The 21,465-nt window shown below is 38.6% G+C and overlaps 1 protein-coding gene across 5 annotated transcripts in view; it reads left to right on the top strand.

Annotated features, from left to right (window-relative positions):
• The window catches only part of scn1lab (sodium channel, voltage-gated, type I like, alpha b), an 85,424-nt gene that overhangs the window by 16,657 nt on the left and 47,302 nt on the right, over positions 1-21,465 (top strand). For 3 of the 5 annotated variants that reach the window (XM_049479144.1, XM_049479142.1, XM_049479143.1), the window contains exons 2-10: positions 3,761-4,083; positions 4,981-5,099; positions 5,206-5,295; positions 6,392-6,520; positions 9,938-10,029; positions 15,311-15,544; positions 18,347-18,410; positions 18,590-18,731; positions 20,086-20,292. In XM_049479144.1, coding sequence (XP_049335101.1) covers positions 3,814-4,083; positions 4,981-5,099; positions 5,206-5,295; positions 6,392-6,520; positions 9,938-10,029; positions 15,311-15,544; positions 18,347-18,410; positions 18,590-18,731; positions 20,086-20,292 — 1,347 coding nt within the window. In that variant the 5' untranslated portion in view covers positions 3,761-3,813. Of the gene's footprint in view, positions 1-3,760; positions 4,084-4,980; positions 5,100-5,205; positions 5,296-6,391; positions 6,521-9,592; positions 9,685-9,937; positions 10,030-15,310; positions 15,545-18,346; positions 18,411-18,589; positions 18,732-20,085; positions 20,293-21,465 lie in introns of all 5 variants that reach the window. The other 2 variants (XM_015605714.3, XM_049479141.1) reach the window with 1 other exon arrangement.

Raw genomic sequence — 21,465 nt, 5'->3', positions numbered from 1 at the left:
ACACAGAAAAATAGAGTTTAAGGCAGTGGAGATTGTTTTTATCTGTGAATACAGAAAAACGTGAAAAGCTATTATAGATAACAGATAACCAGAAACACCTAAAATCTGTAAGAGGGATTAAATACTCAGTCTGGCAGGCGCTGTCTGTGTTTCCATTGGGACTGAGCACTTTGTTGAGCTCATTTATCCATGTATAATGTATAAGCCAAACCTCTTTTTCTAGAATGACTCCGGCAATTCATTTACTACATAATGTAACAGTAATTTACTCAGTCCACTCGCAGTGTATGAAGGCCTTTCCTTCTCCTTCTCTCTGTTTTTTTTCTTTCCCTCTCTTAGTCTTGAGAAGTTAATCAAATCACTGGTTTGTTGTGATGTAATGGAGATTGTACATCTGTACATATAGAAGCTGCCAGAGCCAATCTCATTAAAGAGACATTTGCTTCTGTGAGAAACCTGTAAAGAACTCTTTTGTGTGGCAATGATTTTCATATTTTACACTTTTAATTAACTGAAATACAGTTAAAGAGAGCTGCTTGTTAATCTTAAATATGTGATGGATTGTATTTTCTGTAGTGGCTCATAACATGATCAGGATGTTTCATTGTCTATTAGGGAAAGATGCTGAGGTAAAGCACCGACAGATATTGTCATACAGTATTATCTCACTTGAACTGCACAGTAATCTATGTGGGTTTTAGCCTGTGAACTTTAACACTGTCATTCCATCAGTCCCATTTCCACACTCTGGGTTGCCAGGTATAGACAACAGCAGACAAACAGTGTACTGCAGCCATACATTTTTTTGGCTGAACAGGTAATCACTGGGCTTCAGTAAGATTGCTAACCGTAGGTGGGTAATTTCTCACCAGCACTAGCATAGTAGAGACGGTTATGTTAGACACTGCAAGCGTTATATTTGTCAATCTGGCAACTTTTTACTGAATCACAAAGCCCTGCTCTCTTTCAATCTGATCTTATATATATATATATATATATATATATATATATATATATATATATATATATATATATATATATATATATATATATACATACACACACCTAGTGCACTCTGTATGTTGATGTAGAGTGAATAAGAAAACACACATCTCCTGGATTGTTCCCCGAGTTAGGGGTCGTTTATGCCTGGATGATCTTCTAGCATGCCTGCTCTGGTGAAACACATAGACCTGGATTATTGAATTATGCGAAGAATACATGGACCTAAACACTCGTACACGAGCGCATACATGCATAACGTTATGACAGATTATCATGGTATGTCTTCTGGAAGAATGGTTTTGTGGAGAACGGTGTGCAGGAGAGTTCTAGATCTGCAGAAGATGCCAGGAGAAATTCCATCATTTCTCTGTGTTTTGCTGATGACGGCACCTCAGTGGGCACGGCCTGATTCCTGCCTGTCGCTTTGGCCGAGGTTTCGTGTCGCACAGGGTTGTCAGGCTCGACAAATCGCCCTGGATAGAAGTGCTTTAAAACAGGGCAGCTGATTTAGTGCAGATAAATCACTGGTCAGTAAACTTGCAGGGCCAGCGTTGTGTGTGGTAACACGCTGTTTATATGTAAAAAAAGACATATATATTGCATTCTGTTCATAATTTATTAGATCAATTTATTAGAGAGTATAAGGCGGACTTAAAATCCTTTAATTTTCCCTAAAATGGATGGTGTGCCTTATGTATGAATTATACCAGTGAGGTTGTAAGGAGCAGTATAGTCACTCTGCTGAAGTACATTGTTCTAAGGGAATTTTACTAAAGTTTCTTCAGCGCTGAGGCTGGGGCAGTATTAGCATTAGCTGCTAACCTCATCGCTAGCTCTTTCACTGTTTAGAAGTGAGTATATTAGACTGTAGTCTGCGTGTTTACTGTGTTAAAATAAGCTACATGGGACAAAACGCTAAATGATTGGTCCATAGCTTATCAAAACACTCTGGGTTCCTCAGTCTACCACTATCGGGCGGCATTTACTAGCGCTAACCACGACTGGCTAGCGCTTCTAACTCAGGCTCGCTAGAGCTGCTAAGCAGGGCCAGCTAGCGCTGCTAACCGGGGCTGGCTAAGCGTTTGGAGTTCTAAGCTTACTGTAAATAAAGGGAAGTGCTTTACTTACCCAAATAAACAGTTTTCAGGAGAGAAATCTGTGTAGATCTTAATCTATAATCCGGTGTGCCTTACGTATGAAAACAGACCAGAAAATAGACGTTCATTAATAGTGCACCTTATAATCCATTACGTCTTAAAGTCTAAAAAATACGGTAGTCTGATCGATGGTACCAATTCATTTACTAAACCCAAAGCTTGCCTTGCTGGTATTCTAGGTTTCCTAACACAGGTTTAGAGTAACCTACAAACAATACACCAATAGAGATTCAGTATGCAGTAATGCAGTTGGATTTCCTCTCATCCATATGAACTGTGGTAAATGAAGTAATAAAAAATGTAATTTCAAGGCAGTATCTTATTATCTTAAACATAATATAGCCATACATAAGTGAAACAATATTTTTTTACACCCCTAAAGCGTGTGTTTCGTTATATCACACAAATATATCTATTGTGTAATGGGAGTATACTAAAAACAAAAAGTATTTTTGTATATATTTAGTATAAAGTGTTTAGCAATACTATGGCAGGCATATGTGTGGTGTCATTTCACTAGAAAGCATTTAGTACTTGCTCTTTTTAAATTAGGAATCATGGCCTTGCTCACATCGCCTTGCAGCTGTCCACTGCAGATCAGTGGAGGGAGTATTAAACTGCTGTATGCCAATCAGAGGCAAGACTTTTGAATGGTATGAATATTCATAAGTAAGGAAGAGCCGAAATCATGTAGCACTTCCCCGTCCACTATTCCACCGAAGTAAACCAGCCTAAACCTGCCTGAGCACCGGCTTACAGAGCATTGATTCGTACTAGAGACCATCGCAAAATTAATGAAAAACAATGAAATGAGATCTTTAAAATCTTTAGATCCCATTTTCCATTACTCATACTTGGTTAATGATGTATTTTTTAACACAGCATGACTAATCTTGTCAAGACAATTACATTATCGATATTTTCTTTCCAGGACACCACTCTAATATTGGCAGACATTAAGCAATTAATTCAAATTCATTTAGTTAATTTAAATTACTGTTTTAATTTGATTTTTATAATGGGGTTATGGAGGTTGTAAATCTTTACATGTAGAAGCTGTCAGAGGGATCTAAGTAGATGGGCTTGTGTTTCTGTCAGTAACCTTTAAAGAATTGTGATTTTTATATTTTGTCACACTTTGCCAGACATATAGGGAGGAGGGAGGTTATTTTTGCACCTTGTTCAATATAAAGGCTGCTTGTAAAGTTGAAGGGAGCAGTGTGCTTTTCTTAAAAAATAGCTAAATTAAACTTTTGTTTTTATATTGGTTTCATGCAAACTTTACATCTTTGTGCTTACAGGATTTTCCCTTGAAAATAAAGGTAACAGAAACATTAGTTTGCATATTTGATATCACTAATAAAAAACATTTTTGTTTTTTATTTTTTTTTAAATCGCAGTTGAGAATTGCTCATGTATTTGCCGAAGTTTTTTTGTACTCTAATAGTTCTTCATGGTGTGTGTTTAACATACAGCCTATTGTTTTTTTTAAACAACTGTAATATCTGTTATCATTTGAAGAGTGAAACTGTTTATAAATGAATATACATAAGTTTTAAATTTCTGTGTTGTTGTTCTTTTTCCTGTGTTTTGATCAGCCCCCCGTGTGACAGTAGGCTAGCTGGTCCGGCTGCAGGAGCAGGATGTCAATATGGCTGCAACGCTGCTTGTTCCTCCCGGACCTGACAGCTTCCGGCGCTTCGTTCCTGAATCCCTTGCTGCCATCGAGCGGTGCATCGCAGAGGAGGCGGCCCGTCGTCCAAAAGGAGAGAGACGCAGCGACGACGATGATGAGAATGGGCCCAAGCCCAACAGCGACCTGGAGGCGGGGAAATCCTTGCCTTTCATCTATGGGGACATCCCGCCAGGCCTGGTGTCCGTCCCTCTGGAGGACCTGGACCCCTATTACCAGAACCAGACGGTAGGAAAGAGGGGGAGGTGGATGAGAGGGACGTATAGAGAGATAAAGGGAGGAAGCTACAGGGGGGTGGAGACACATGAATGAAAAAAGGAGGAAGAAAGAAGAGTAGATTAAGAGAGGGAGACAAGGCGAAAGAGGAACTGGGAACTGAGGAACTGCCTGGACTGAGAGAAGAGTACATGAAAGAGTGAGGTAGGGACTGAGGAAGAAGGGAAAGAGATAAGGAATGCAAGAGGAAGATGCATTCATATATGAAAGGTGAAAGGAACAGAAGAAGAAAAAAGGGAATTATAGACGAAATGAGGGAAAAGAGAATAGATTCTGAGAGGTAAGTAGGGTTGAGATAGGGGGTTAAAGAGAGAGGGAGAAAAAGAAAGAGAAAGATCAGGAAGAAAAGCGTTAAGTAGATAGGAGAAAATTTGGGGAAAGAGATGTAAATTAAATTAAAAGAAAGAGGTAGAAATCGAGTGTGGAAGATGTAAAACCAGGCGGAGGTGGAATGGAATGTGAAGAGCAAGAGAAGGGGATAAAATGTAAAAGAAAATGTATAAAAATAGAAAATAAAACAGAGAGAAAAAAGTGAAATTAAAAAATATAAGAAAAGGGAGTTAAATGAGGAGATTAAGAAGAATAAAGTAAAAAATGATAGGGGGTATTAAGGAAGAGGAGAGAGAGGGATGATGGGGTGAAGGGATGCAGGGAGAGGTATGAGGATGATGTAAATAAAAAAAGGACAGGTAGAAGAGAGGTAAATGGGAAGGTTTGTAGGAAGAGAGGTAAATGGGAAGTGAGAGAATAAAGTAGGTAAGGAGAAGAAGAACAGATTAAGAGAAGGAGGTATAGAGAGAGAAAGAACCGATACTGATGCTGCTTGTTTTTTCTCACTTGCTTTTTCAGACCTTTATAGTATTGAATCGTGGGAAGGCGATATTCCGCTTTAACGCCACGCCTGCCCTCTACTTCCTCAGCGCCTTCAACCCTCTGAGGAGAGTCGCCATTAAAGTGCTGGTGCATTCATATCCTTCAGCCTGTGATATTAACCGTGTAGCTTGATGTCATGCTAAAAGTGTGTGTGCTCTGATTGAAAGTCATCTTGATTTGTGGTCCTTAACTGCCCTTCACGATGTTCAGTTTTGTGATCATGTGCACCATTTTGACCAACTGCGCCTTCATGACGCTCAGCAACCCCCCAGAATGGGCTAAGAATGTGGAGTAAGTCTGTCATCAGTGGACTTATAATGTGTTTGTGTGTGTTTGTATTGAATAGAGCAAATTTGGGCCACTTGGGTGCTATCTTACACCCTACGCAAGATTCTTACACCCTGCCAACAGTCTTTTTTCATGCCTTCACACCAATAGCAAAGATGCTTTTGAATATATCTTCGCCAATGGGCGTGTTGGTCTGGAAATATCCGCCGTATTTCTATATTGGCAACAGAAAACTACAACCTTCAGAGGTTCATTGCTATCTTGGCAACCCAGGCACACCATACGTACACCATCCACTCATTACACACACATAAGGACATGCAGCAGTGCACAAACCCAACTTTTACATCAATAATAAACAGAATGAACAATAAAAAAAAAATTCTGTTCCCGTAAATGACTTGCTTGCCTCGTGAATGCGTGGGTTAATTTCCTCTACTGAGAATCGCAGAAGGGCTGCTCTGATAAAATACCAAAGAACACACCTGGCTCTTAAAGGCAAGAGCAAGTGACATGCTGATTGATTTTTACACGTTTCAAGTCGCCCTTTAACTGTCGTTAGTACATGCTTACCTGCTAAGCGTGCATAGTGCTAGCTCTTCAGCTGATCACAGGTGTAGCCTGCTGCTAACCCCGGCTAGCACTGCTGGAGCAGCATTAGCACTAGCTGCTATCTGCGCTAGCTCTTTCGCCGTGTAGTGGCGAGTGTTTCTTAGCTCAGCTTTACTCAACTTATTTTTTCACCACGCAGCGGTGAGACCTGCTGAATTAGTAGGAAAACAGGGCAATACCCCAGTTCCTTATAATGCGCCTTATAGTGCAAAAATACGGTAATTATAGAACTACTTATAGTGCTCCTGTGTGATCAGTGGAGCTGATGAAGTGGACAGTGAGTGTAGAAACACTTTTGTTTACTAATGAAACAGTTATATAATGTAAATTGCTTTATTGCTTTACTGGAGTCAAGAGGGTATGTATTGCTTTAATAGGTCTTAATAACTAAATAACAAGCTTTCTTATCAGTAATAAACTGCTGTGTCAATATTTCCATTTGATTGTGTGTCTGTGTGGATAAGAGATGTTTGTGCTTGTCCTGCAGGTACACATTCACAGGGATTTACACGTTTGAGTCTCTGATTAAGATCCTAGCCCGGGGATTCTGTGTGGGGCACTTCACGTTCCTGCGAGACCCTTGGAACTGGCTGGACTTCAGTGTCATCGTCATGGCGTGCGTGTCCCCTGAATGTCTCTTACTGTGTTACACATGCTGTGGATTAATAGGAGTAGTGCTTGCTGTGACTGTAGAGTATTAATATTAATATTGTAGAGATTGATGATAGATGATAGATGTTTTGTTCTGTGAACAGATTGTGGATGAACATTAATACTCCTTATTATGTTGCATTAAGAAAACATGTATTTGACTGTATATATGTGTGTATGAGTGTGTGTGTGTGTGTGTGTTGTGTGTATGTGAGGTCTGTAAGGGCAGTTAGGGTAAGTCAGTGAGTTTAACATCCAGCCTGATTAGGGCTGTATATGGGGAGGTAGAGCCATAATGAAAGTGTGAGAGAATGAGAGACACTGAAAGATAGAAAGATAGACAATAAGCACAAGGGAGACAGATAAAAACAGGGTGTGTGATATTGATTCTAAGCTAAGAAACTGTGCAAGAGAGACACATGGAAAGATAGAAAGAGAGAGGGACACAGAAAAGCAATAGAGTGCAAGAGTTACTTAAACTGTTCAAGAGAAGCAGTGCGTTAAAGAGACAGAGAGAGAGAAAGACACATAGGAAGAGAGACCAATAGTAAGAGTAGAAGAGGATGAGACATGGAAATAATGAGAGAGCATGAGAGGGAAACAGATAAAGGGAAATAAAGTGTGCACGTGCATGCAAAAGAGAGAGAGAGAGAGAGAGACATATGAGGCTTTATCGTACGTCTTGCGCAAGGTGCATCGCGATGCTCTTTGCTATCTTACACCCCCTCAACAGTCTATTTCATACCTTGCTCCCACACTGTTAAAATACTGTCAGAGTTTAGAAATAAATCTACGCTGATGGGCGTGGTGGTCTAAAAGAGAGGTGTGTTAAGGTAAATTTCTGGCGTGTTTCTATTTTGGTGGCGGAAAACACAGGTGCGCCACTGACTAAAATTAACCCAGACAACAATTAACCATCAGAGTCCATTCCTATAGGTGCACCATGCGCCAGTGTACACCCCCGCTCGTTAAACACACACACACGCTGCAGATCTCAAACCTGACTTTTAACTCAACAATATACAGAATAAAGAATAAAATAACACGAAGGTCAGTATCCTCTGCTGAGATGTGCCAAAGCGCCTTGCTGGTAAGGTACGAATGTGCCAAAGTCAGAGCGCACCTGACTCTTCAAGGGAATGGCAAGTGGCTCACTTCATTTATTTCACGTTACGCTCAAAACACAACCATGATTAACCCTAGAACACTAACGTTAAAATAAGTAACACCATCACAAACATTGGGTAAACACCATATGACAAGTTTTGGAACCCTTCTTTAATTTTACAACATACATCATCACATAAAATAAAAAAGGTACCATGAATAATCTTATAAAAAGGCAGAAAATTATTGGAAAATCAGGTAATCCTTAACAGGTAATGTCCTAACAAAAAAATTATAATGCTGCTGGGAACTTGGTCTTTGGTCCACCCATTCCTGGGACATGTGAGCGCCTGGTTTAAACACACAAACACTAACATCAGGTAAATTACACCCATAAAATATGTTACCCTCTATCAATAACGTCGAATGAACTCAAATTAAAGAATTAGTACAAATCTTTTGCGTGTTTCGAGCTGCGCAAGGTGCATTTTTTGCGTCCTCACGATACCACAGACACACTAGATCAAGCTACTAAATCAAGCTGCGCAATCTGCAGTTGACTGGTGCACTATAGTTCGCTTAAATAGGGCCCAAGGGAAGCAGACATGAACAGATAGAGAGAGACTGATTGAGCACGAGAGAGAAACTAAAAAGAAAAAGACAAGAAAAAGAAATTGCGAGAGCACATGTCATACAGTCAGCATATTCCAGACTTGAAAGCTGAAATAACAGACCTCTAGTATATACAAGTTAGCATGTGTTTATGTTTATGTGTGTGTGTGTGTGTGTGTGTACACTAGGTGCTGTCTTAACAATGCCATGTTGATGCCAATTGAGAGCATGTAATGGAAACGAGTGATGTAAAGTGAGCTATGCCCATGCAGTGAGAGTGTGTGTGTATGTGAGAGTTTGTCAGAGTTTGTGAGGGTGTGATACATATGGCGTCACATCAAGGTCAAAGTCGGAGGCGCAAAAACAACAGGTGAACAAAATTGTGTTTTAACATTTTGCGTGTGTAAATTAACTTCTCATGAGTACAAATGTGAAACTAGCAAGCAAAAAAAGGGAATTGTGTGCGCTCTGAAAAAATATCGCTCTTGAGCTTCATTTTTCTCCGCTCGGGTGTTTTTTTCCCTTTAGAATTCACAGTTCTTCTTGCGCGCCATGCGCATTAACTGCAGCTACAGTTTTTGCTCAAGTGAGTTTTTTGAGCTCAAGTTTTGAAAGAGGTGGTTTGGACAGTTTGGGGGTAGGGCCGGGGTCGCGACCCTCAGCGAATGCTATTGGCTGATATATCCAGAGTTTGTGACGGACCGCCTACTCACAACAGCCAGAGGAGGGCGGGGAAAGAAGGACGTCAGGAGAGTTAGCTAGCTGGCTATGCTAACATCCAAACAACCCGCTCTCCGGCGCTGTTAGCCCAGGTATAGTGCCTAGTCTGCCTGCTTGGATGTTAGCATAGCCAGTCCTTCTTTCTCCGTCCTCCTCCGGCTGTTGTTAGTAGCCTGTCCGTCACAAACCCTGGAGATATCGGCCAATAGCATTCGCTGAGGGAGACAACCCTGACCCCGCCCCCAAACTGTCAAAATCACCCCTTTCATAACTGCAGCCACAGGTAATTCGCATGGCGCGCGAGGAAAACTGTGAATTTGAGAGGGGAAAAAAAACACCCCAGAGGAGAAAAATTAAGCTCGAGAGGAATATTCTGTTCAGTGCGCACACAACTTCCCTTTTTTTTACCCGCGAGTTTCACATTTGTGCTCACGAGAAGTTAATTCACACACACGCTGGTTAATTTTTTTCACCTGTTGTTTTTGCGCCCCGACTTTTGACATTGATGTGACGCCATAGATACAGCATGTTTGTGAGAGTTTGTGAGTTTGTGAGAGTGCGCGAGAGCTCTGTGGTAACTCTTTATTTGATCCTACAGGTATGTAACTGAGTTTGTAAACCTAGGCAATGTGTCAGCTCTCCGCACTTTCAGAGTGCTCAGAGCGTTGAAAACAATCTCAGTTATCCCAGGTAAGGGATGTGCGTGCGTGTGTGTGCGTGTAGGCGTGCGCATGCCTCCTCATTGCGCACGTGTGTGTATGCGCAAGCACAAGGTGTCAGTCAGGTGTGCGTCCGTGTGTGTGCGTGTGCGTGACGTTTCCCTTCTTGCTGCCTTTGTCCTGTCCTAACGTTCTGTGTGTGTGTGTTTGTGTGTTTGATCCCACCCCCTTTGCCCACCCAACCACCACCCTGTCCCTCCCCCCTCCTCCTCCCCTCCTTACAGATATGTAACTGAATTTGTGGATCTGGGCAATGTCTCTGCACTGAGAACCTTCAGGGTTCTACGAGCACTCAAAACTATTTCAGTCATCCCAGGTGAGAGCTAGCTCACAGCTCCAGGCCAGAGGCTGCCTCTCTATCCATCCGAACTCTCGCTCACGCCATCCCCTCCTCCGCTGGCCTCTCTCTCTCATTCTGTCGCTCCTAGCGGCCTGAGAAAAGCAGGAATCCATTCGCACGGAAAAGCAATGGGGGAAAAAAAAAGAAAAGGGATGAAAGAAGGATTCCAGGCTTTTGTAGAACACACGTTGTAATGTTCCTTACTCCTTCTGTTAGACTCCGCCCTGTTATTCCCCACAGATCCTGTCTTGGGGAATAGACGGGCCGTTTTGATTTGTGTTATTGTTTTGCATGAGACATTGCTAAAGGCTACAGCGTGATGTCCTGGAGGAGTTTTATTACCCTCTACTCTACTCTACTCTACTCTACTCTACTCTAATCTACTCTACTCTAATCTACTCTATTCTGTTCCATTCTACTCTTTTCCATTCCAATCTATTCTGTTCCATTCTTCTATACACTACACGACTCTTCACTACTTTACACTGCTCTGCTCTACAATACTTTAAAATATTACACTATACATTACTATATTCTTCCCTACTAAACACTACTCTACTTTACAAACCTATACCAGTCTATACTAAACATTACTTTACTCTTCTCTACTGTGCTGTGCTCTGCTCTAATCTGCAATATTATACTATACATTACTATATTATTCTCTACTTTACACTACTCTTCTCTACAGTACTGTACTGTACATTACTATACTCTACACTACTCTACAGTACTGTACTATTTTCTACTCTGCAATACTATAATATAAATTACTGTACTGTACACTATTCTACAATACTCTGCCATTCTTTACTCTATTTCACTCAATATTACTTTACTCAGCTCTACTCGACAATGCTGTACTATAAATTACTGTACTATACACTACTCTATAATACTGTACTATACATTACTGTACTTTACATTACTCTACTATACAATACTGTACTATACTCTACTATACTATAAATTACTATACTCTACTGTACACTACTCTTCTCTATTCTGCCATTCTTTTCTCTATTTTTACTCAATATTACTCTAACATACTCTATTCTGCTTTAGTCTACAACACTGTACTGTACATTACTATACTCTACACTGCGTTACTTTGCCGTTCTTTACTTTATTTCACTCTTTCCTTTTTTCTTTTATCCATTCTCTTTTCTTCTTTACATTTCTATATTCTACACTACTCTACTCTCATCTTTTCTTCTCTTCACTTGTCTACTAATTTCTTCTCCTCTTTACTCTACAACACTAAAATATATTATTCTCTATGTTTCTCTTTTCTACTCTCACTTATATTTTCTCTTCTTTTACATTTCTCCTCTACTGTTCTTGTCTCTTTTTCTGATTTTGTACTTCTCTACTCACATCTTACACATCTTTTACACTGTACTTTGATTTTTCTTTTTCAAAATTCTTGCTTTTTTTCTTTACACTTCTTATATTTTAACTTTACTTTTTTGCACGTTTCTTTTAACTTCTGTTCTTTACACTTCTTAAAATTATTTTTCTCATATTTACTCATTTATTTTTCCTTCAGTTTTGTGCTTTTCACTTGATTCACTTAATCATTCTTCTGTATTATGTCTTTTACTGTTCTTTACTCCTCTTCCTCTCGTTTCTTTTGTTTTCTTCTCTTCATTGTATTCTCTTCTATTCTCTCTTATTTATCCTCTTTTTACTCATTTTTTCTCTTCTCTCCACTCCTTTTACTTGTTCCCTTCCCTTCTCATTTCTTCTTTTTTCTCTTCTCTTCTCTTCCCTTCTGTTCTCTTTAATTTCCTCTCTTCTAATGTTTTTCTCTTCTATTTTCTTCCCATATTTTTTCTTCTCCTTTCATTTCTTTTAACATCTTCTCTTTTCTTCTCTTCTCTTCTCTTCTCTTCTCTTCTTTTGTCTGTCTGCTGTTTGAGTTCTGTGTGCATGCGCTCCGTCGGCAGTCTGTTTTATTTGGTGCTGTGTGAGTGTGAAGCATGGCAAGACTTTGCCATGACACACACACTCACACACACATGAAGCACACACACAGCACATTTGCACATGCCCACACACTATGCTTCTCCCTTCATACACACACACACACACACACACACAAGCCATGCAGTACCTGCAGACGCATACAAGCACACAAATGCAGCTGTATTGAATGCACAGCCACAAACACTGCATGCTTTAATGTCTTTAACCAGCAGCATCGCAAAGCACTCGCCAGTCTAATGCACTAATACTGCAGCCACATATTACCATCACTAGCAGATACTAAACTGCTCATGTACTAAACATATTCTATGACTGCATGACTGTGTCGCAGTGCCAGTCATGCAGTGGAGAGCAGGATAACACAGCCACACTGAGTAATCTGCATGCTCGCATATGACATTCATCAGCTTCATAAATGCAAAATTGAATCATGTTCCGGTACCACTCAACAGATACTTGCTTATTTGATGTAGTTTAAAAATGTGGGGTCAGTTTCCTCTACAGGGATTAAGCCTAGTTGAAAATATTTTTCTTTAAATGAAAAATGCTGCATAGTCCAAACTAAGCTTAATCCCTGTTAGGTACATTGCCCCCTGAGGTTTTATGTTTTTTTACACATTTGCTGTTAGATATTGAAGTGTAGTACTTTTTATATTGGTAACATTTTATTTTAAGGAACACAAATATATTAATTAACTCATTATGAAATGTAACACTTTGTTTAAGGAGGTCTGCTATGTGAAAATCACTCGTAATTACATTATAAGTTGTAATAATGCGCAATAACCACTTTGCTACCACCCTGTTAAGAAACATTATCTAAATATATATAAAAATATATAAAAATCAATCCTCATGAATCAAAAAAGCTGACTATCATATATATATATATATATATATATATATATATATGATAGCTTTTTTGATTCATGAGGATTGATTTTTATGAGTTTCTTAAGTTGATAAAACTATAATTACTTACTAATACTTAAAGAAATGTTGTTTGTGTAAAGGGAGGTTCTACTCATCACTTACCAGGGTTCCTGCTGGTCCTTGAAAAGTCTTAAAATGTCTTAAAATAAACCCTTGTATTTAGGGTCTTAAATTGTTTTAATTTTACTGTAAATTAGCTGTAGGATATTACATTTTCAGACTGTGCGTTTAATTCCTGTGGAAAGGCCACATGCTAACGTTAGCAGTGAGCTAGCTAACATAGTAACATTAGCAGCAAGTTATATAGCTACATTACTGAGGACAGAGCTAACGTTAGCAGTGAGCTAGCTAACATAGTAACATTAGCAGCAAGTTATATAGCTACATTACTGAGGACAGAGCTAAGGTTAGCAGTGAGTTAGCTAACATAGTAACATTAGCAGTGAGTTATGTAGCTACATTACAGAGGAGAGAGCTAAGGTTAGCGGAGAGCTAGCTAACGTTAGCAGTGAGCAAGCTAACATACTAACATTAGCAGTGAGTTATGTAGCTACATTACTGGGGAGAGAACTAAGGTTAGAGAAGAGCTAGCTAACATAGTATAGTAACTTTTGTCGCTTTGGACAAAAGCGTCTGCCAAATGTAATGTAATGTAATGTAGTAACGTTAGCGTTGAGCTAGCTAACATGCTAACATAATAACATTAGCGACGAGTTAGCTATGTTACCGTGAAGAGAACTAAGATTCGCGGCAAGCTAGCTGACATTAGCGGCAAGATAACAAAGTAAAGTTAGCGGCGAGTAAGATACATTAAATTTTGATTTCCAATACAACAAATAATTTTCTACCAAAGAAAATGAATAGATTATAGTTATTGCAGTCTAAAAAAAGGTCTTAAAAAGCATTACATTTGACTTTTAAAATGGTGCAAGAACCCTGCCAACTACAGGGTGATAAAAACAATCCTGTGTTTTTTAAACAGTGATTTTATGGTTAAAATCTTGGTTTATCTTGGTTTAATAAAGCCTAAATCAAATATTTTTAAGGATTAAAAGCTATTAAAATGAAAACTGGCTCACAAAACTGAGTTGTTCCTAACTTATATGTTGGGAGGAAAGCCAGAGTTTCTTCGGCCCTCTCTGAACCATGAGAAAGTAGGGTAAAACTACCACAGTTTTTCAGTGATTTTTGTTTCATCTAGATGCACTATGTCAGTTATTTTAACAGCCTGTAAAGCTTATTGCATCTTAAGGCAAGTCATTTTGTAACATTGCCTATAACTGATATACAGGCATCTCAATAAATTGGAATATCATCAAAAAGTAAATTTATTTCAATAATTCAGTCACGTTAATCTCATATTATGTATATTCATTAAACACAGAGTGATCTATTTCAATGTTTATTTCTTTTGATTTTGATGATTATGGCTAACAGTTAATGAAAACCCAAAAGTATCTCAGAAATCAAAAGAAGTGAACTGCTGCTTCAAGAGCCACCACACACAGCGATATCCAGGACATGGGCTACAACTGTCACTTTTCTTGTGTCAAGCCGCTCACAACCCAGAAACTACATCAGCAACTTCCAAAAATACCAGTACCTGGTTTAATAACCACGATATCACTGTGCTTGATTGGCCAGTGAACTCACTTGACCTAAACTCCATAAAGAAGCTGTGTGGTATTGTCAAGAGGAAGATGAGAGACACCAGACCCGAAATCGCAGATGAGAAGAATGCCACTATCAATGCAACCTGGGCTTCCAAAACACCTCAGCCATGCCACAAACTAAACGGCTCCATGCCATGGCGTATCTTTGCAATAATTCATGCAAAAGGATCCTCGACCAAGAATTAAGAACATATATTGTACATTTTCATATTGTATATTGAGATGCACCTGTACATATTATAAACATGTAGCTTCTACCTTTCAAACAAAGCATCACAATGCAGTTAATAATTTGTGCCTAGTTGTTGCCTAGAATAGTAGACTGCTTATTGTGCATTAATACCAACTAATCATACCTCCTTTTATTATAGTGTAATTCATAATGAAAAAGACATTTATAAACAACTAATTCAGGATTAATTTAACAAAAACAAGCCCTTAATACATCACTGATTATTGTTTCCTAAAATGAAGTGTTGTCTTAATATTAAACTTATAGGAAAAAAAACTATATTCTGATAGAATACTTAAATCTCAACACAGTGGCTGTGAAACATTGCTTAAAGCCAAAGTAAGGTTTCTAAACTAGCCCTGTGTGTGAGAGTTTGTTGTGCATAAGTATGTGTGTATGTGCGTGCATGACGTCTGGCGTGTCCCTGCAGGCCTGAAGACGATTGTGGGCGCTCTCATCCAGTCGGTGAAGAAGCTGTCGGATGTGATGATCCTGACTGTCTTCTGCCTCAGTGTGTTTGCACTAATTGGCCTGCAGCTGTTTATGGGGAACCTGCGGCAGAAGTGTGTTAGGTGGCCGCAGTCCAATGGTACACAGAACTACAGCATGGAGCTGAATCTGTATAATAGTACCTTTAACTGGACCGAGTACATCCTCGATGACCGTAAGTGCCCGTGACATCACTTCCTGTGACCCTTTCTTTATCACTACTCTAGGGATGTGTGTCTTCACCTATCGTTTTGGGGATCCCAAGCTTTGAAAAACATATCGACAAAATTACCTGCAAAGGTTTTATTGGGAATGTTCAGGCTTCGCATTGTTTAAGCACACAACTCAAACATCTCAAAACTTTTTTTTTCTTTGTTCTTTTTTGTTAATATCCTTTTGGTAATATAGTGCATTTGAGAAACGTGTCTCATGCTTAGCTGGTACATTTGTGTGCCCACCATCTGCCTCTTTTCTGAAATTAGTAGATGTGTGCATCTGTCTATGCTGTACAAAATCAGTTATGAGAACTTGGGTAAGGTAAATTCATTCAAAAAACACTTTGTGATTATTTATTTTAAGTTGATTTTGAAAGCCTCCAAATTTTAATTAAACTCAGAACTCCAAGCATGAGAGACCAGTCTGAAATAGTCTGATTTTATATAAGGGTTGTGTTTGGTACCAGACCTCTAAACCAGTTTGTTCAGAATAAACATGGGTATTCAGTTGTTTTACTGTATTTTTTTTGGTGTACACAAGTTAAAGAACATATGAAAGGAGTTAAGTAGGGTATGTAGTAAAACAAATGGAAGAATCTGTATTAAGCATTACTTTAAAAGTAAGCTGGAAACAAAAGTTGAGCAAAAATATTCTATAGCGTTTAGAAATGGCAACCATTTTTCTACAAAGCCTCATCAATTTAGGGGCTCAAAAACAATTGGACAAATGAACTTTACAATAAATAAAATGTTAATTTCTACCAATTTGTTGTTCTTTGCATGCCATGACTGCCTGAAGTCTGTAACCCATGGATATCATTAAACACTGGGTTTTCTCTTTTATGATGCTGTACCAGACAGTTGTTGCTGGTTTGTGAGTCTTTCTGCGTTAAGTTAATTGCATGTTGTGGATCACAGCAACAGCATTCAAATGCTAATGCCATACCTGAAATCACCTCCAGACATTTTACCTGCTTAACTGATAATTAATTAATAAGGGAATAGCCCATGGAGCCCATAAAATAGCTTTTGAGATCATTTGTTCAATTACTTTTGAGCCCTTGAATTAAGGAGGCTTTGTAGAAAAATGCTTGCTGAATTCTTCATAGGATATTTCACTTAATTCATTTCAAATCCAGTGTGGTGGCATACAGAGCCCAAAATTATGAAGATTGTGTCACTGTCCAAATATTTATGGACCTTTACAGTATCTACATATGCCTGTGTGTTGGTGCTGGACAGTTCAGAGCATACCAGCTCATCCGGTGTACTGAAAGAGAAATTAAAACTGATATGCATTTTTTACATACCACCATACCACTAGAGGCACTCCGGAGCACCAAAGAAGCATATTGGTACAACTTGCTAACTAACGCTAGCCAGTTAGCATAACAAGCTAACACACTAGAGTAACGAAGCTCAGCTCTGTGGAGTCAAACTCTGGTCTTGCTCTGTCCCGTCTGGAGAGAAATGAGAACAGCACTTTATCTGAGAAGCTCCTGCTGATGTTCCTCACGCTATGAGTGTTTTTTTATCAGAGTAAAATAGAAAAACAACAGCAAACAGCAATTATTCTTTCAATCAATCAATCCAATCAATCCACAGCTATGAAAACATTCCTCTTGTCCCCCAGATGAGCCCAGAATTGCACCTGGGTGCAGAATCATTTATTACCGTAAGCACAAGAGATAAAACTACCTAAAACACTGGATATGATGTGCAAAAAAGCTTCAACAGCAGTAACTATAACCCCATTTAAAAATATTGATACTGTAGCGTAACGAATAATTTGAATGCACACTAAATCAAACTGCAATAGAGCATTTGAGAAATATCTGTTTTGAATACTTAAACATTAAGCATTTCTGGAACTATTTAAAAAGTATCTCTTTTTAAGGTCTGTTGTTTGCATTCTTTAGCTGTTCTTTCTTCTAATGAAGTCTGATTTCTTCATATATTGTGTAATTTTGAGGGACGAAGTAACCTAATAGTAATCAAAGCCTTCATTTAAAACCTTAGTGTTTTATATTATATGAATTTCTAACAGTACAGTCACAAAGTCTCAAACATATATTAAAGCCCAGTCATTGCAAAAAAATATATAAATAAATTAAAATAATAAAAATATAGTGATATACCGTAAAACAGATATATTAGAATCTTGAAAATTACTGTGATATACATTTTTGTGTGCCTGTCACTGTTTAGAAAAAACATGTATCTCCATTTTTGTTGATTTCTAGGTTACTAAATCATTTGAACACAGCAACAGTCCTTCAAAGTGTGTTCATTTCACGATCAATAGACTAATAGAAATGCAACATTAAATGCAATCTTTTAACATTGAATTGTATTCAATTATATATTTTTTTCCCTTTCTATGTAAAGTTACTGTTTTTGGAGATACATGTTTTATTGCACAGCAATGAGTGCCTATTTGTGAGTGAGTTAGTTAGTGTACATATGTCACACTCTAATGTGTGGTGACACGAGAAGGGTCTCGGGGGCATGTGGAGTGTACCACTGATCTAAGTCAAATGAGTCACTGTGTGCTTAGAGGATGTGTGTGTGTAGTCTCTATGCTTCAGGGAGCCAGCTCATAGTCAGTGTAGTTCAAAGACCAGACTCAGTTTGGACAGAGATACACTCCCTGTCAGCTACAGCGTTCAGTCCAAGAACAAATTCCCTGACTGTGTCAAACATGGCGTCATCCCTGTTCTTTGCTCTGTTATTTTATCTTCTGTTGTTTGTTCTCTCCACAGGTAATTATTATTACCTCCCCAACCGCAGGGATGCTTTGCTGTGTGGGAACGCCAGTGATGCAGGGTAGGAATGCCAGCTCTATAAACGCACGCATCATTTAGCCACTAGCTGTAATGTGCTCTTTGATAACTGGAACAGACTGTCATTTTCCCACGTACTGATTACGTAGCAGTTCTGTGTGATCTGTGTGCTGCTGTGAACTACATGCTGAGAGTGTCTCCTCACTTGCCTGGACTCTGCAGGCAGTGTCCCGAAGGCTATACGTGCATAAAGGCCGGACGGAACCCTGACTACGGCTACACAAGCTTTGACACCTTCAGCTGGGCCTTCCTCTCCCTCTTCCGCCTCATGACGCAGGACTTCTGGGAGAATCTCTACCAGCAGGTGCGTAGTCTATCCACAGTTAAAATATTTTAGCAGTTTTTTCTTTATTTATTTTTGTTCAATCCAGTGACATAAAGAGAACGATCAAATCAGTGTCAAATATCAACATTGACCTTGAGAAGTACCGTATTTTTCTCACTATAAGGTGCACCTAAAATCCTTGAATTTTCCCAAAATCGTCAGTGCGTCCTATAATCCAGTGTACTTTATGCATGAATTTTACCAGTCAGGTTTTAAAGTCACTCTGCTGAAGTACAGCATTATAAAGGAGTTTCAGTTTCCAACACCGAGGCTGGAGCAGTATTAGCATTAGCCGCTAGCCAAAGTGCCTTAATGACTTATTAAATGTAGTAATGTTTAATAATGTTTAACTCAGATTTAGGGTCCAATTACTTGTACATGTGGGTTTCCCAGTAAAAAATTTGCAGCTCTGCCATGATGATAGCTTGAGAGCTTGAAATAATAAAAAAAAGAAAATGGTAAAATAAAAATATCTGAAATTAGGGGTAGCCTTTTCTTTATCAGTATTGGTGTATGAGAAGTAAATTGCCTCCAGTAAATTGAGAGTGTTGGACAGAACCAGAAATAATGCACACAAGTCCCCAATTCTTATAAGGGAGACATATATAAGGGAGAGGTCATAAACTGCAAGTGATCTGTTTTAAAGGGGTTACGTAGACCCTATGTATACATTTCCAATGAACCTTCTGGTATTTTTTTGTTTTTAGAAGACATAAAATGAAAACATGTGAAAATACCAAAAAAACACACATTTTTTGTGTTTAAAAGGAAGTCCAGCGTTTCCTGAAAGTATTTTATGTAAATAATTACATAAACTAATTTTAGTAAATAATGTTTTTGGGAGCAGTTAAAATGCAGCACGAAGGAAGTGATGTAAGAACTGTAGTTTTTCTGCAAAACTGGATCTGGCTCTGCTAACACTGATGTTTTTACCAGCCCATCAGATGATTTATGTGCTTATCTAATTATATTTTTTAGCAAATAAAACAACCTATTCAACCTACTCTGATTTTTAAATAATGAAACACGTTCAGCATGTTGTTATATTATTCTGCATGCTTTAATCATATAGCAAAACGAGTCAAATGTTCATCTCTAGTTTAACAAGATAATTTTACCAGACCTTAGATTTGTACAGTTGTATATCAGTCTTGTGCAACTGCAACACATAGCTACAGGCAGTAGTAGGAGCTATGTCAAAACCTGACCAGTAAGTTCTATTTTTGTTCAGTTTGTCTTTATAAAAGCTCTTATTTATCCTCTGTTTTAGTTTTTGACTTGAAGCATAATGTAACTGAGCGTATTTGAACACTCTGAATGTACTCTGTTTCAGACCCTGCGAGCTGCTGGGAAGCCCTACATGGTGTTCTTCGTGCTGGTGATTTTCCTAGGCTCTTTCTACCTTGTGAATCTGATTCTGGCTGTGGTGGCCATGGCTTACGATGAGCAGAACCAAGCTACCATTGAGGAGGCGCAACAGAAAGAGGAGGAGTTCCAGGCCATGCTGGAGCAGCTCAAACGGCAGCAGGAGGAGGCACAGGTTAAAATTCATGTACAGACACAGATGTTAGACTATAACTTGCACATATTAGGACCATTTAGCTAGCTGCATTAACCCAAAATTAAAATGTTAAGCAAATTTGGACAATGTGGGGGCTGAGTGAAAGTTGTGATCACATATATAGCAAAAGGATGTGTTCAATATATACAAAGCCAGACAAATAGTATGAATAAAAGGCAGAGCAATATAGAAAAGGTTAAAATTGTTATGGCTAGACAAAAGGGTCTCCAAAACATTTGTAGCTGTATTTTCTGGTATTCAGAATATATTGTATATTGTAACTGTATATTGTATATTGTAACTGATCTTAAATTTTGAATCATATATGTGTTCTCACACTGCAAACGAACCAAACCATGTCTTTCCCACCTGCTATTTTGGTTCAGACCAAATTGAAAAGTCTGAAGGTCCAGACCAAACAAGATAGTGTTGAAAGCGAACTGATTGTCAGTTTGATGGAAACATTATTTTTAAAGCATTCTTATCTTAAAATGAAGCTTATAATAGACAGAATGCACCACTGACTCACATTTACACATACGTGCCCGTGCTCATGACCCCAGCCACGGTTTTCCACACATCATCTGTGTTCATTAGTTTGTCTTTTCTTCTTGTTCTTTTATCTTCCTGTTTCTGCCCTTCCTCTCTGGAGTTGCTCTGTTCACTGGTGTGGCTAACGTTCCTCTCTGTTACCATGGAAACCTAAGCAGATAACAACGAAAAAGAAAAGAGCGAGAGAGTCTCCTTCCAAAGAGTAAACACAGCGAAAGAGGCAGAAATGCTAAATACGTCAGATGGTGGTTTTTAATATGCATATATAAATATATATTTACCTAGTAGAAAGTGTGGCTTTGCAGTGCTATTCGTAATAAAGATAAAAAAAGGTTAAAAGGAACAATAAATTATAAAAAATATGGACTGATATGGGAAATATTTATTTGGTGTGTCTTAGCATGGAGTTGTAGAGGTTCCTAATGGTGTTATCCTAATCCCTTGCAGCTCAAATATTCTTGATTTCGCAGTTTTTTTTTTACGTTATCGCAGGACACCACTACTTACCTCTAGCATGTTGCTTTACTCAAGAATTACACACTTACAATAATCGTTAATTGTTCCTGGTAACATATATCTTCCTTTCAAGTGATTTCTCTG

The sequence above is a fragment of the Astyanax mexicanus genome, chromosome 5 (assembly GCF_023375975.1).
Source record: "Astyanax mexicanus isolate ESR-SI-001 chromosome 5, AstMex3_surface, whole genome shotgun sequence".
Taxonomy (NCBI): domain Eukaryota; kingdom Metazoa; phylum Chordata; class Actinopteri; order Characiformes; family Acestrorhamphidae; genus Astyanax; species Astyanax mexicanus.
This window is presented reverse-complemented; position numbering and strand designations above follow the sequence as displayed.